Source organism: Notolabrus celidotus, chromosome 24, assembly GCF_009762535.1.
Source record: "Notolabrus celidotus isolate fNotCel1 chromosome 24, fNotCel1.pri, whole genome shotgun sequence".
NCBI classification, from domain to species: Eukaryota; Metazoa; Chordata; class Actinopteri; order Labriformes; family Labridae; genus Notolabrus; species Notolabrus celidotus.
In genome coordinates, this window is record NC_048295.1 from 1,686,595 (window position 1) to 1,701,592 (window position 14,998).

General features: G+C 39.0%; 2 protein-coding genes across 44 annotated transcripts in view; one reads left to right on the forward strand and one right to left on the reverse strand.

The window, feature by feature from the left end:
* LOC117808355 (inositol polyphosphate-4-phosphatase type I A-like) overlaps positions 1–280 on the reverse strand; it is a 39,955-nt gene extending 39,675 nt beyond the window's left edge. For 20 of the 41 annotated variants that reach the window (XR_004630241.1, XR_004630260.1, XR_004630252.1 and 17 more), the window contains exon 1: positions 79–210. The gene's annotated coding sequence lies outside the window, so the exon portion shown is untranslated. Of the gene's footprint in view, positions 1–78 lie in introns of all 41 variants that reach the window. The other 21 variants (XR_004630244.1, XR_004630243.1, XR_004630247.1 and 18 more) reach the window with 13 other exon arrangements.
* A 2-nt stretch (positions 281–282) lies between these two features.
* LOC117808361 (sodium/hydrogen exchanger 2-like) lies at positions 283–10,498 on the forward strand. Of its 3 annotated transcripts, none has more exons than XM_034678069.1 (14): positions 283–562; positions 1,552–1,802; positions 1,880–2,205; positions 2,302–2,439; positions 3,456–3,706; positions 4,490–4,707; positions 4,796–4,995; positions 5,118–5,210; positions 5,299–5,369; positions 5,529–5,696; positions 6,055–6,160; positions 6,279–6,395; positions 6,479–6,572; positions 6,649–7,817. In XM_034678069.1, exons 2-14 carry the CDS (start codon positions 1,574–1,576, stop codon positions 7,098–7,100), a joined length of 2,463 nt encoding a protein of 820 aa, XP_034533960.1. In that variant the 5' UTR covers positions 283–562; positions 1,552–1,573; the 3' UTR covers positions 7,101–7,817. The 3 variants fall into 3 exon arrangements, with proteins under 3 accessions (XP_034533960.1, XP_034533961.1, XP_034533959.1); XM_034678070.1 differs by lacking the exon at positions 283–562 and adding an exon at positions 10,372–10,498 and having other exon boundaries at positions 1,239–1,802; positions 6,649–6,774; XM_034678068.1 differs by lacking the exon at positions 283–562 and having other exon boundaries at positions 1,239–1,802.
* The last annotated feature ends 4,500 nt before the right edge of the window (positions 10,499–14,998 follow it).

The window sequence follows — 14,998 nt, forward strand, 5'->3', positions numbered from 1 at the left end:
TAGCTCTTTAAGCTAGAGAAAGGACGACACAAAGCTACGCATTTGGATGAAAATAAACCATAAATGAACATTTCTTACCAGTTCTGGTGAGTATTAGGACACAAAATCCGTTTATGAATAAAAGAAAACTGTTTCAAAGAGTGTGTCCTCCTGCCGCACTGTGTACGTGTGTGTGTGTGTTTGTGAGAGAGTCTCCCTCCGGCTGTGGGCGTAGCACGTAGCAGCAAAGCTTCTGGCCACGCCCCCTGCGCTGTAAGTTGATGGCGTCATCACGCAACCCGGACGTGGATGGGACGCCAAAGGGGGCAAAGGTCATGTCAATTTCCCGGCTATTTGATACCAATCACACAAACTACTGTTTTCATTAATGAATGAACTGAATTCCTCATTTATTTCATTTTTTAGCAAAACACCTGAGTAAACCTTCAAATATCTGCCACTCACAATACCCGTTTAATACTTCTTAACTTAACTAAAGGTCTAAGAAGGGAGGAAAAGGGCTCAAAATCAAAATAAAGCACCGTCAACCATTGTGTCTTCTTTGAAGAAATGTACATTTACGGTAAGAGAAACTATAATCATTTGAAGTAAAGAACACTGCTGATAACTAAAGTTATCCTCTGTCGCCAACCAGTGTAAATAATGTGTTACTGCAGGCCTTGGAACCTTCCCAAAGGATTAATAAAGTTTCTATCTATCTATCTATCTATCTATCTATCTATCTATCTATCTATCTATCTATCTATCTATCTATCTATCTATCTATCTATCTATCTATCTATCTATCTATCTATCTATCTATCTATCTATCTATATTTGGGCCACATGTTTTTATGTATGAAAGGTGCTATATAAATTAAGTTGAGTTGAGTTGAGTATATTCCATTAATAAGTTTATACCTGCTGTTGAGATTAATGTTGATATGCACTTTTTACTTTGACATTTTATATACTGCTAGTTTTTAAAGAATTACAACATGAAAATGTTTTTTATTCCAAAACTTATGCACCAAACTAGATTTGCCTTCGAGTGTCATCAAGTGGAATTCATCTGGTACTGCAGAGTTTAACACAAATATTTAAACCTCCAGTCCTTCCCTCTGTCCATGCTTATTTAGGGTATTTTACATACAGATTTTCCCTTTAACTTTCAATTGGTTTTGGTCAGTCAGCAATATAGCAACAACATACTCTTGCTCTTTTTCGCACCACAATGGCCTAAAGGGCTCCACCCAGTAGGCAGGGCACACAGGTGATGTGACAAGCAGGTTCAGCAACAGTTGAAACCAGAAACGAGTTGCACCTTAGGCAGGATCCTGTTTCTTTTAAAACAGGAGCTGTTTAGAAGAAAGACCTCAGGAATTTTACTGAAAATGGACATTTTAAAGAGATCAACTTCTGAAACATGGATTATTTATTTTTTTCATTGACTAAAGGCTACTTAAGCTGCTCCAAAGAGTTCTTCTCAATGTCTTGAGATTTATATGTTGACGTTGGATCTACTTGAGATCTTTAGGAAAAAATGGGGACCTCTGTTTTGTGTGCACTCAGGACTAAGAGAGGAGCCTTTTGCATGCTGCTGCTCCTCTTGCTGGGCTGCGTTGGAGGGAAATCTGAGCTCCAGGGGTCAAAACCTGCAGTGTCAACCAACATCCCTGTCGTCAAACCTTTCCAAAATGAACCCCAGGCCTTCCCCAATGAGGAAAGGACCAATCTTCCGGTATTTACTATGGACTACCCTCGGATCCAGGTCCCCCTTGAAATCACTTTGTGGATTCTGCTTGCATCTTTTGCAAAAATTGGTATGCTTTGAACAGTTGTTACCAAATTCTTTGGGTTCTGATGCAAACAACTAAGTCAAATCTTTGCTCCTTTCTAGGTTTCCACATTTACCACAAAATCACAATCTGGATCCCTGAGTCTTGCCTCCTCATCGCCATCGGTCTCATCGTGGGTGCCATCATGCATGCAGTCAAAGAGGAGCCCCCAGCTGTCCTCAGGTCCACCGTATTCTTCCTTTACCTGCTCCCAACTATTGTCCTCGACAACGGCTACTTCATGCCCACACGGCCATTCTTCGAGAACGTCGGCACAGTGCTGTGGTATGCCGTGTTGGGAACTCTGTGGAACAGCATCGGCATTGGCATTTCCCTCTTTGCAGTCTGCCAGTTTGAGGTGTTTGGAGTTAAAGATATCAACCTGCAGGTCAGTGAAAGGCATGGAAAGAGCATGGGGGTCAAAGGTCATTACAAGGACTCTATTCTAGTTTAATTCTTTATGTTTTGTCCTTATTTGCTGCAGGAAAATATCCTCTTCGCCTCCATCATCTCTGCGGTGGACCCTGTTGCTGCTCTGAATGTTTTTGAGGACATTGGAGTCAATGAGCAGATTTATATAGTCATATTTGGAGAGGGGCTTTTCAACGATGCTGTAACTGTGGTGAGTACAGGTTAAGGTTGGACTTAATCTAAAAAACAGTCTTAAAAGGTTAGAATATCCACTGTTTTTTTAATTAGTGTAATATCTTAGTGCAGGGTAAATACAGGCAAAGCAAGTAAGCACTCGTGTTCCGAATACCTTCACACCACAACACTATCTTTTGTTTGCTGTAAGTGCATAGTTTAGCCTAGAAAAACCGTTTACTTTATGCACAGACCAGTGAATTACTTTTAGACAATTGAACACCAAACAACTATGCAAGCTCTGCAGATACAAGGTGCATCTTTTTTTCTGTGATTTCTATGACTTGTGTCTTTGAGAAGAGGTGCAATGTTTCTATTCCCCTACAATTTCTTCTGAACTTCTGGAAAACTCCCCCTGCTGAAGTCTGACCAGTTGGTGAAAGACAGACTTTATTTTGTGGTCTGATCATTGGTACTGTGTGTCTGTCTTTGTAGCTACAACAGACTCTTTAAGCTTTGCAGGCTGAAAATACTCAGGGTGCAAAACCACAGCAGTGAATTGCAGCAACACTTTAGTGAAGCACAGCTGGGGTTGTGTACATTTTAAAGACGCATACTTTGCCTCCCTGGGGGGGATAAACAGTTTGGATCTATGCGCCCCTGCTTTCTTCCTCTCAGTCTAGTTTGTCCAGTTTCACATTTTTGAATGGAAACGTCAACCATAATGAGCTGCCTTTACTTTGGTCGAGTTTCACTTGAAAGGCTGGTTTCACTCTACAAATCCTGGCACTGGATGTCTTTTGTAACATCCTCTCTCCAAAGAATTCACTGAACAATGAGCATGTGGGTATTGGCAGCTTATTGACATTGATGTTGTTACAGATAATGTTTGGTATTAAAAGTGAAAACAGTTTCTGTTGAAGTTGAAGATTTTTATTTTTTGCAGTGATGCCTCCTGCATCATGCATTTGGGGTCTTGCTAGTTATTTAGTGGTAAAAACACAGAACCCGTACCCTTTCCAACCTCTTTGTGTTTTCTTGTCCTCTACTCAGGTACTTTACAACATGTTTACCTTCCTGGCAGACCTGCCTGAGGTTGAATCCTTGGATGTGGTCCTGGGAATGGCCCGGTTCATTGTTGTGGCGATGGGAGGCTTCTTTTTTGGGCTTCTGTTTGGACTCACAGCTGCGTTCACCACACGTTTCACCAGCAATGTCCGCCACATAGAGCCCCTCTTTGTCTTCATGTACAGCTACCTGGCGTACCTCATATGTGAGTGTTTCGCCCTCTCCAGCGTCTTGGCGTGAGTATCAGCAGGACATCATCTGCAACCAACAGGCAGTAGTGAAATGAGCTCCTAGACTTTTTAAATATACATTTCTCAATACTGTGGTGCAAAAATCCCCTCTATTAGAAATACAAGTACAGAAATATTCAGCATGGGATACTCTAGGAGTATACATCAGGATGAATACATGAATAAAAATTGGTTACAGTTGCTTGATGTACTTTTGATTTGGAGTTGTAGCCATGACAAAAGTGAATGTGATTCTCTAAAAAGACAACAACAAAAAAAGATCATTGCTGATTGTTATACTCAACTACAGTAGATCTAACACTACAAAGTACAAAGGCATGCATCCTTTCTCTTTGGTCAAAGGTAAACCATCTTTATCCTCCAGAGTCCTTACATGTTTGTGTAACCTACAAAAACCTGTTATACCACCTGCCTTTACACCCTCTGAGTATGAAGCAAGTTCAGGGATCATATGTGTCATCATGTGACCACGTGATATCTCTTCATGCTGGTGTAGCAAAGTAAAGAGTTGCTTATTCAGAAGGTGACTGTAAACACAGCTGAGTGTGCACCAAAACAACACAGAAAGTTAGGCATGTTGAAGGCAGCTTTATTTAACTTTTGTTTATTCTTAAAATCTTTGTGCTTTTGAATGTTATTGCTGTAATAAAATGCAGCATTTAAGACCAATACTTCAATGTTAAGCCTTTTATGAATTCACACAGAATTAGTGTGAAATATAGTGGTATTTATAACTTAGAATTTTTCTCATGTATTATTTTTTTTCAGTATTATAACATGTGCTATAACCATGAAGTACTACGTGGAGGAGAATGTTTCCCAAAGATCTTGCACCACCATCCGCCATGTAATCAAGATGCTATCCACCATCTCTGAGACCCTCATCTTCTTCTTCCTGGGTGTTGTCACCATAACCACTGACCATGAATGGAACTGGGCATACATTGTGTTTACACTGCTGTTCACCTTCATCTGGAGAGGACTTGGTAAGAGCCTGAATGTATCCCAAGAAATCCCCTCTTCAGTGGAAACAAGTTTGATAATCTGTTTGATTCCCAACTCTTTGTCTTGCAGGCATTCTGGTGCTTACCCAAATCATCAATCCGTTCCGTATCATCCAGTTCAACTACAAGGACCAGTTCAGCCTCTCCTATGGAGGCCTGCGAGGGGCAATCTGCTTTGCCCTGGCCTTCACCTTACCCAATACCATCAACAGGAAGAACCTTTTTGTCACTGCATCCATTGCTGTCATTATATTCACAGTTTTCTTACAGGTGAGACCATCAAACTGTGCTTTCTACCGTTTTTTAAAATGCAGCTGTCTCTCTCTTTATGGGGGATGATTTAAATTTCAACAAAGAAATGTATAATATTTTTTTTTCATTTCTCTCAACAGGGCATCAGTATCCGACCTATTCTGGAGTATTTGAACATCAGGAAAAACAACAACAAGGACCTGAACACCATCAACGATGAGGTTCACACAAGGGCAAGTATCACTATGATGACTTCTTCAGATATTTAATTATATGAACTGCTTTTTCCTGACATGTTTTTATGCTTCTGTTTTTGTCCAGACGATGGAGCATATTATTAGTGGCATTGAGGACTTGTGTGGACAATGGAGCCGCTTTTACTGGAAGGACAAGTAGGTTTACTTTTTAGATATGAGAACAGTAACTTTCTGTGTGTGACAATTTGCTCTTTTCCTGCAGATTCTGAATAAATAAACATTTTAGTTTATATAAAAATGAAAACCACAAAGCTATATACACCAGTAGTTTTTAACTTGTTGTATTTGTTCCAGGTTTAAGAAGTTCAACGATCAGGTTTTGAGGCGCATCCTGCTCCGAGATAACAGGGCACAGTCCAGCATTTTGTCTTTGTACAAGAAACTTGAGCTGCAGCACGCCATTGATTTATTGGACACACCTATGGGAGACCTCAGTGCAGCGCCATCTATTGTTTCTTTGCAGTAAGTACTACAGACTGACATGTTTTATATGTAATTATTAAAGAAAGACTGCATACCTTACTGTGAAGTTTGAGAACTTTTACATAATGATCATTTTTCTTCTATAAAGTCTGTTTCTTGTAAAGCTTGATTGATTCACAACCCAGAAGTTTTACCCATTATTGCATTATTACAGCTTATTAGTCAAGGTACTTCTCAGCATCTCTAAAACTGTCTGTTGTCTTAGTGTCAGCATGAGTGCATCAGCTTAATGATACTTTCCTCCAGATAACAATGTTTTCCACTAGATGAAATCTTTGTCCTGTTATATTTCATCCTCATCTCTCATTCACTGTTCGCTGCTCTCACTTCCTTTCAGGGACGAGAGGAGGGAGGCTTCTCGACCCAAGAGAAAGTTCAAGGCTGCTGACATCATGAAAATGCATGACGTCTTGTCAAAGAACATGTACAAGATCAGACAAAAAGTAAGTGTAATGCCATGCACGACTCCTTATCCATGGCAGATTGAAATTCTTCTCTAATTTTTGACATGAGAGATGAGAAATCAGGAGTCAGATTTAAATATCCATCCGTGTTTTTCAGACAATGGGTTACACAAGCAAGTACAATCTACCTGACGACAGCAAAACCAGGGAGATTCTGATCCGTCGCCACGCCAGCATCAGACACAGCGTTCGTGCAGAGAGTTTCCGCGAACAGGTGGGTTTCTTTTTTAGCAGGCATTACAAGCTAATTTACAACTGGTGTTCTCTCACCTAATGACTTTCATTTTTGTCTGTCAGTCTGATCAAAACATTCCCAGATCTCAAAAGTACCACTCACTGCAACCTGGGGGGGATTTGGAGTCTGCCTTTGCCCTCAGGAGAAGAAGTCATGGTAAGCCATGTTCAATTATTGTTTAAATTGATTGCTTAATAATTAAATTTAACTTGAATTATTTGTTTTGTTTTAGCTGGCAGCGGTGGCGTAGCTCATCTCTCAGACCATCTTCAGACTTCTGGAGTGTCGCCACGCTCTTCATCCCGCTCATTCAAACCTATGAGGCAGATGAACGCCATCACAGAGGCTGGAAATACAGGTGAGCATCCAGACACTTCTGCCCATCACCCCTCCTCATTACCTGGGGTAGGGTTTCAGGACATGAGGGGGCCTGGAAGTGTGGGAGAATCTAGCCTGAGAGGTAGAAACCCGCCAGTTCCTGCTCCCAGGAGGAGGAGTTTGGATCAGGTAGATGGAGATGAAGACTCTGAACATACAGGTGAAAGGGGGGAACCAGTGCGTCCCCCCCAACTACCACCGCCACATGTTTGGGTACCCGAGAACCAGGATCACAGAGACAATGGGGCAGGAAACCCCTTAATTCGACAATCCTCACAGGGGCCTCAAGGCTCAAGCAGATTTTGACAGAGAAGGATGTATTTTTAATAAAGTCAGGTGATAAAAAACACAAAGACTCTGAACTGCAAAACTAGAAAAATGCTGACAGTGTAGGGAAAAATGTAATTTATACTGATCTTTTTATTAGATTATTTTGCATTTTCTTTGTTAAAACCCACAAACAAAACATCATGATCTTATGTGCCTGTTCTCTTTACTGTATTTAATATTTTATATATTCCTTATTACATTAAAATGATGTTAACTCAACCATTACTTCAAGCAGCTGAAATCTCTCTCTGGGTAATGTTGCTCTTTTTACAGCAATAAAAAACTGCATTACAACAATATTGTTACAAATAGCACAATGGTATAAACTCAATCAAATATTCTGTTTGTTTTTTTATGTTGTGTGTACTTAACTTACATTTGTATTATTTTGGGTTTATTTAAAAATAAGCAAACATTGTTTTTGACACTTTTTTAACAGTCGTGTAATAAATAAATGTTACTGAATGTATTTTATGAAAATTAATGCAGCAAACCCCCCACCATCTCAAGATCAACATGAGATCCACATGATCCCAACGGTCCTCTAGGAGTAAAAATAGCACAGTCTTCTATGCTGAAAAGCCAGTAATACAATGGGATTAATAAGGGATTAGTTGACCTGCCTATCAACAGTCATACAACACTAAAAACTACTATGAAACAATGTGTAGGTTGCATTGGTTGAAGAACAAACTGTACCCATTTATACCATTTAAACAAATATACTGTAATAAATATTAGTAAAGATAAAATAGAACATAAAACAATTAAGGGTAGTATCTTCAACAAACACTAAGTCTCAGGGCGCTGGTGGCCTAGCGGTCTAAGCGCCCAACCCACAGAGGCTGCAGTCCTCGTCACAGGGGTTGCCGGTTCGGTTCCAAGCTTTCCAGCAAAATATAGCCAAACTCACTGTCTATGAGTTTTGATGATTGCAGACACCATTTTCATTTAAACTAAAGAAATTCCTTTTATAAATGTCTTGGCATTTATTGTGAAATTGTGCCCATTAGCTAACAAGGAGGAGAAGTAATTTTTCTTTAATTTAACTAACTGTAAAGCATCCCAATTGTCCTGCAGGCTCATTACACACACACAGCTCTGCTTTGGGAAAGAGTTTGTCTTGATTATGCTTCTAAGCCCTCCTGCACAGCTGCTCTAATTAAAGATGTTCCACTGCGATTAGCAATGTTTCATTATTTACTGGGAATCACTGCACTTTGAAATTAAATGTTTTTTGTAATGAGGAAAAGAAAGCTGATGACAAATTGGCAATATTACGTTGAGTGGAACTTCTAGTGAGGAAATTAAGATAAATATGCTCATTTAAAGAAAAACACACTGCCTTGTTAAAAAACATAACCCAGTATGTGATCTTTGTACAGGTGTTCTGCTTCTAATAACTTTAATGGATCAATGCAAGCCTGAGCTGGAATTTACTTTAGACCTTAAAGTGAGGAATATCCAGTAGAAATGGGTCTGCTGAGAGTTGCTTGAGGGATCAAACTCAGCAATAATTATGATTAGTGGCATGGAAAATAGCCTGCTCATTAATTATGCAACATTATCATACATTTTTAAATAAAGACAGCAGTTTAATGCAACATGAAACATGAGTAACAAGGAAGGTGATAAACATTTTTTTCATTCTGTCAGGAATTGATTTATGAGGTGTTTTAGTATCCCTATTATTTTGAATATATCTCATTATGCCTCATCAAAATGAGTTATAGCATCAAATTGAAGCAACTTTTCAAACATGTAAACACAAGTTCTAGCTGTGCGTTTTAAGATGTTATGTAAAAACTGGGGCGCTGGTGGCCTAGCGGTCTAAACAGCTCACATACAGAGACCACAAGTCCTTGTCGCAGGGGTTGCAGGTTCGATTCCCAGCCGGTCAACCGTTTCCTGCACGGCTTCCCCCTCTCTCTTCTCCCCATATTTCCTTTCTCTATCCAGCTGTTGTATCAAATAAAGGCAAATATATATATATATATATATATTATGTCAAAACTGACACTGAGACACAGAATCATCAAGACTGTAAAAACCTGATCTGCTCATCTCAATCAGCTCACATCATTTACTTTTCTACACATGTTAGTGCTGAACGCCGACCTCTAGTGGCCCTATAGAGTATTATTAGTAGTAGTTCTGGTAAATAAATCAAAAAACTAAATGGGATTGTTTTTCAGTGTTTACCACATATTCAAAGTGCTTGAGCAGTACAAATAAAAAATCTAATATGGAGAATTTCTGACTTGGGTTGTTATTTTTTTCCTACTGAAGCCATAGTTTTGAACTCTTTGAACCTTATACTTTTTGACCAATAGCTATGTGTCTTTGGGCAAATATTGGAGGTTGTACCCTAAAGCTGTTATTCAATAATCTAAGATAGGTTCAGATTATAAACATAGAATAAGATAAACAAATCAAGTATGGTTTATTTTATAAGATTATGATTAATTTACAAATCAGAATACAAAGCAATCCAAATTATAACCGTCTTTGGCCAGCTGAAGCATTAAAGTGATGAAATACATGAATGCATCTGTGGCAATATTACAAGAATATAGATAATTATAAAATTGGAGACTTTGTCTTCAGCAGACTAAGTCTTTGCCTGACTTCTGATTTAAAAGAGTATTTCTCCAAGCTGTTGTATTGTTACTGTTCCAGCGCACAAAAACAGAACATTTTCAGTTGCTGTCTCTCCTTTTATTTGGTCAAATTTGGTCAAATTTGATAAGTAAACACAGCTTTCATTTCTTCATTTTGTGTTTATAGTATAAATGGAACAAACAGCAGCAGGTTGCTCAGGGTCAAACTTTGACCTTATTCAACACTGTGAGTCCTGTCCAACATCTTTCATCCAAACTTCAAACCCTCTTTGCTGTAAGTCGCATTTCTTTACAAACATCAGAGAAAAAAGCTTTAAGATGTAAGAGCTCCAACCAAACGCCTGCGATATCTTCAGCCTGGAGCCAAATTAACATTCTGATGAAGAGAAACGTGGTGGTATGTGGGAGGCTCTGGCAAACATCCTGCTTTATGAAGTGTCTGTCAGCTGCTGCATGTGAGGCGGCTGCAGCAAGGAAGAGGAGAGAGAGCGTTTACTGACAAAGAACAAAGGAGGGAAATCAGATTGTGTGTTTGAATGAATCGCCTCTGGTGAAGCTTAAGCATCAACAAGGAAGATATTCTTGTTAATCCTTTGTGTGATTAGCATCAGTTTCTTTCTTTGCAGGGAGTAAACTTTAAAAATCAAGCTGTATGGAGTAAAGGAGTATTCTGTGAACATCTGAGGAGTAAAGATGAACCAAACAGCATCTGTTTCTCATCAGATTGACTGCCAGCCAGCCAAGGATACAAAGGTAAGATGGATTTCTTCATGTTGTTGTTTTTTTTTCACATAATTTTAAAATGTGCTCTTAGCTGATTTTGAAAATTGGCTATTTTGGTTTCTGATAACCCTTAAATACAAGTTTAGCCATCAAGAACCACATTACAGCAAATTTAATCATTTTTCAAGAAGGTTTTGGTTTAAAAATCCTTTGCAGATGATGTCCACATTTTTTTCCAGCTGTTAGAATTTAGTTTCATTATGCAAGTAGAAATAATAAACAACAAATATGAGTACAATGACATTTTTAACACATATGGTAACTTCTTTCTACCATGAACAAAGTCTCTCTGTCAAACTGAGCCCTCTTTTTGTCAGTCAGATTTAAAGATCAAAGTGCAGAACTGTATTCTGTGACCTTGTCATGTTTTATGTCTGATATTTGCAGTAAAGTATCTGACAGGGTGACACTGACAGCAGCGAGAAGGAATGAAATCTCCACACTAAAGAGCTCCATTATTGCTCGCAGTTTATGCAAAGCGGTTCTTAGCTGGGAGCTGATCCTTCGGACAGAGAGGAACAGCCAGAGTATAATCCCGAACAATCCTACAGCAGCAGGGTGGGAATAATCTGGCAGTTTTGGTTACTTGTGCAAAGAAAACACTACTTTACACTTTTACAGGATCAAATACTTCAACAGGTTAAACAGATTTCATGTTTGTTGTAGTTTTATAATATTTGTTTGAGGGAAAGCGCCTCCTAATCTGATCAAAAAATCTACTAAACTCAGTAGAAAGACCAAAAGTAGGTCAACAAATTCTGCAAAATGAGCAGGGATGCTTTGTTGCTTTAATTGTGTCATAAATCACAACTCACTAATCCTCTGTAGTGTGCTGCCAGCTTCATAAATAAGCCAGAGCCTCTTGAGAAACATGAGCTGCATATGAGGATTTACACCACAAAGCTGCTCATGCCAATGGAGACACAGATTTTCAGTTTTCGGTGCATTTGATGGTGCAAATTTGTGCCTTTTCATGATACTGGAAACATGCACCAGAACTGAAATTAGTTTCCACTGAGATTACAAACACATTTGACAGACACAGTTTCCAAGTGTTGGGTTTAACACCCACGCAGGACCCACTGTGGTGAACAAGTGGCCTGAGCGTGTTCACCCTCCTGCGAGAGTGAAGTCCAACAGAGCGGCTGTGTGACCCTTCATTTAAACGCTCGAGCACGAAAGAGCTGCCAGAGCTGCCAAACAGCTTTAGAGCCTGTCAATCATCTCTCTGTTGACACAAATCAAAGGTGGACTGAAGGCGTGAAATCTAAACATAGATACTGCCAAAGCAAGAAAAACAAAAATCAACTGATTCAGAAATATCAAGAGACAGTAGACAGGCATGTCACCATTAATAGTGGAATATAAAAGCTTATTTTAAAAAACCTTACCCCCATAACAAGATTGCTTTAACAAACCTGCAGTTACAGTTTTTTGGCCACTTAGGGGCGGCAGAAACAAGACAGGCACAAAAAGTGACTGCAAAATAAAAAAATCTTGCCTTCCTCTGTTTTTTCATTTTCATCTGGTACAATGATCATTATGTTGTTGCTAGGTAACATATTATTCTAGGACATACTTAACATATATTTATTTATAGATGTATATCTATCAAATCCCTTTGCACAGGGTCAGGAGAGTAGGAGTGTGTTCATAAAGAAGAGCGAGTAGTGAGTCTGTTCTAGATGCAATGAGCATTACTTATGAGAAAATGACATGATGTCCTCTAACAGTTTTCTTACATCTTGACACTATCTGTGTCTTTTTGTGAGTTATGTCATCTTATTGAAAAGATGTCTTCTTGGGAAGTCTGGCCTTCCAGTTAAACTTTGATTTTGATCAATTGATTGGATTTTTAGGTTTTGGAATGCAGAATAAGGCTTCCGTCTTCTTCCATGTTCATGCTAAGCTAAGTTAACTAGCTTATTGTGTTATCAAGAGAAAGTCTTCCCTTGTGTGGTGGCGGTTTTCTCGTTATAATCTCCCCTTGCAAGTGAACAAGCACATTTCTCGAAATCTCAATCTCTATCTTCAACTTCAAAAGCACAAGCTGAAAAACAGAAACGACTGATGATCTCAGCTCTGTGTTAGGGATGTTATATCCTTTTAGAAGAGACAAAATCAACTCAGAACTTTTCCTGGGCTTAACTCCAGGCTCTGAAACCTGTGAAACTGAACAGATTGCCGTCATAACAGAGTTTAACAGCCTATGCAGCTCCCCAGCACAGTCAAAAATCACTGAATGTTAACATTAGCCTTGTGTCGTCACTAGCCATCTGTTACTGTGTTGATGGACACAGAGTAAAGGGGCTCATTAGCATGTGAGCTTTAGAAGATAGTGATAAATTCTGTCTCAGCTGTTATCTTTATTACTGAATTGACTGCACCCGAGCTGATCATTGACCTGTGATCAGAATGCTGGTTTGCAGCAGTATTTAATGCATGAAGTAGAAAGCCACTTTTATAGAGGAGATTGTTATTTCTGCACTGCCTACACTGTTATTGTGTGAAAGCCAGACTGTGTGAGATGGAATTCTTGCTGCCAAGTTCCTTTGACACACAGAAGTGGTGAAAGAGTTATGAAAACTCCACTCATTTAGTCAAAGCATTACCACATTGCAAAAGTACTTTGTGCTAAAACCCTGCAGACCTTAAGACATAAAAACTAGTCATTGTGCAGTAAAGTGCAGTTTTTATTCTATATGTTATGTCTTCTATGAAATTTTCCTGATATATTATTGTTACTGACACATTTTACTTTGGTGCTACAGTTGCTCAAAAATCAGGACTGCAAGTCTATTTTTTGCCACAAGAGGGAAGCCTCACACAAGGTTTCTCTGCTGCTGCTTCCAATGTTTGTTGGTGGATTTCATTCAGGTTTTTCAGTGATCAATTTGTAATTCACACACCTGGGACCTCTCCAGGCAGAACATGTTTAATTACCGACACATATCTAAAAAAGTCTATTGACATTTTGAAGATGAAAATGAATCATATACACTAAAGCATTAAAAATGCACCTAATGCTTTTAATGCATTATCTTTTTTCTTTTTCCTCCTGTCCTTGTTGCACAACCTAGCATTTGTGTGCATGAGTTTTTTTTGTGGGGGTCAGTGAGTCACACTGCAGCTCATGGGGAATAATCTGAGGTCAAGCGGCTGCAGAGTATAATTTGCCCAAACCAAGGTCGCTGCTGTGAAGGCTGCAGCCCAGAGGCAAAGGAGAAACTGGAGGCATTATCTTTATTCAGCTGCAATTTTTTAGTATGATTTTTAAATTTAGTGGAAACCCCTGGTATGCTTTGAACAATAAATCATTGTTCTGTATTGCTGCATTAATTTGAAAAACACAAAAGACATTATTCAATATCAGCCACAGAACAAATATCCAACTAGGAATAATAAGGGTTCCTCTTTGCAAAACTGTTCAAGGGGAACACATTATTATTATTAAAATGTTGCCAATTTTCTTTTACATGATACAATAGCGTCCTGTTTGTAATGTTGTTAAAATCCTGGAGTTAAACTCTCTCAGCCAGGACAGTGTTTTTTGCAGCAGGAAACAGCATGTAGCATCCAGCTAATAGCCATCATTAGCATTATCTCCAGCATAGTAATAGAAGTTCAGTAATGAAATTATGTCTGACATTATTGGCTGTTTCATCGCTTAAGCCCAGTTGTAGTTCTGGAGGCCTCAGGCCTGTACATTGGCAATAAAATGATCAGATTTATCAACACTTTTTAAAATGTATTAAGGATTTGTAAATCTTCCAGCGTTTCTGTGTTTTATTGAACTGTAGAAAGAACAAGCAGAAGTTCAGTCAGTTGCTACTGGTGGGCAGTCACAGTCGGTCCAGTTTAGAGCTGAATAAAAAGCACAGAGAGAGAGAGAGAGAGAGATAAGGAAGGGCTGAGCAGCTTCTGCCTAATAAAAGCTTTTCTCATAATCAGTAATGAACTCTCTGATCCATGGCGTCTCTCCTGGTGCTAGTGTGGGAGGGTAGAAAAGGAGAAAAGAGTGCTTGTGTGTGGAGATGTGAATTGGAAAGACAGTGAAAAAGTCATTTTCTAAGTTGTATCCATCCCATCATCCAACTCTTTACAACAAAAGAGAATAAGTCTTTTAAAATGTGCTTTAAACATATGTTTTATCCCCAGATGTAGAGGGAAAGTTAAAGCTATTTTGATCACAGCTTTATCAAAGAGAGTAATCATTGCTTCAGACAATCTCTTCATGTGACACCTCAGGGAAGTCTGCATCTTCCGATCACAGTTTTCTGTCTCTTCCAGCACAGCAGTGCCTCTTACTTTATTTCTGATAATCTGTTTAAGCAGGTTGAGTTCACTTTGAACTCCTGCAGAGTTGGAGTTGCAGTTTAAATCCTGCCTCTGGGCTGAAACCTCTTTGGGATTTCACTTCTTGCCTGTCAATTTTCATGCTGCTTACTGATGCTTTGACTTCTGGATGTT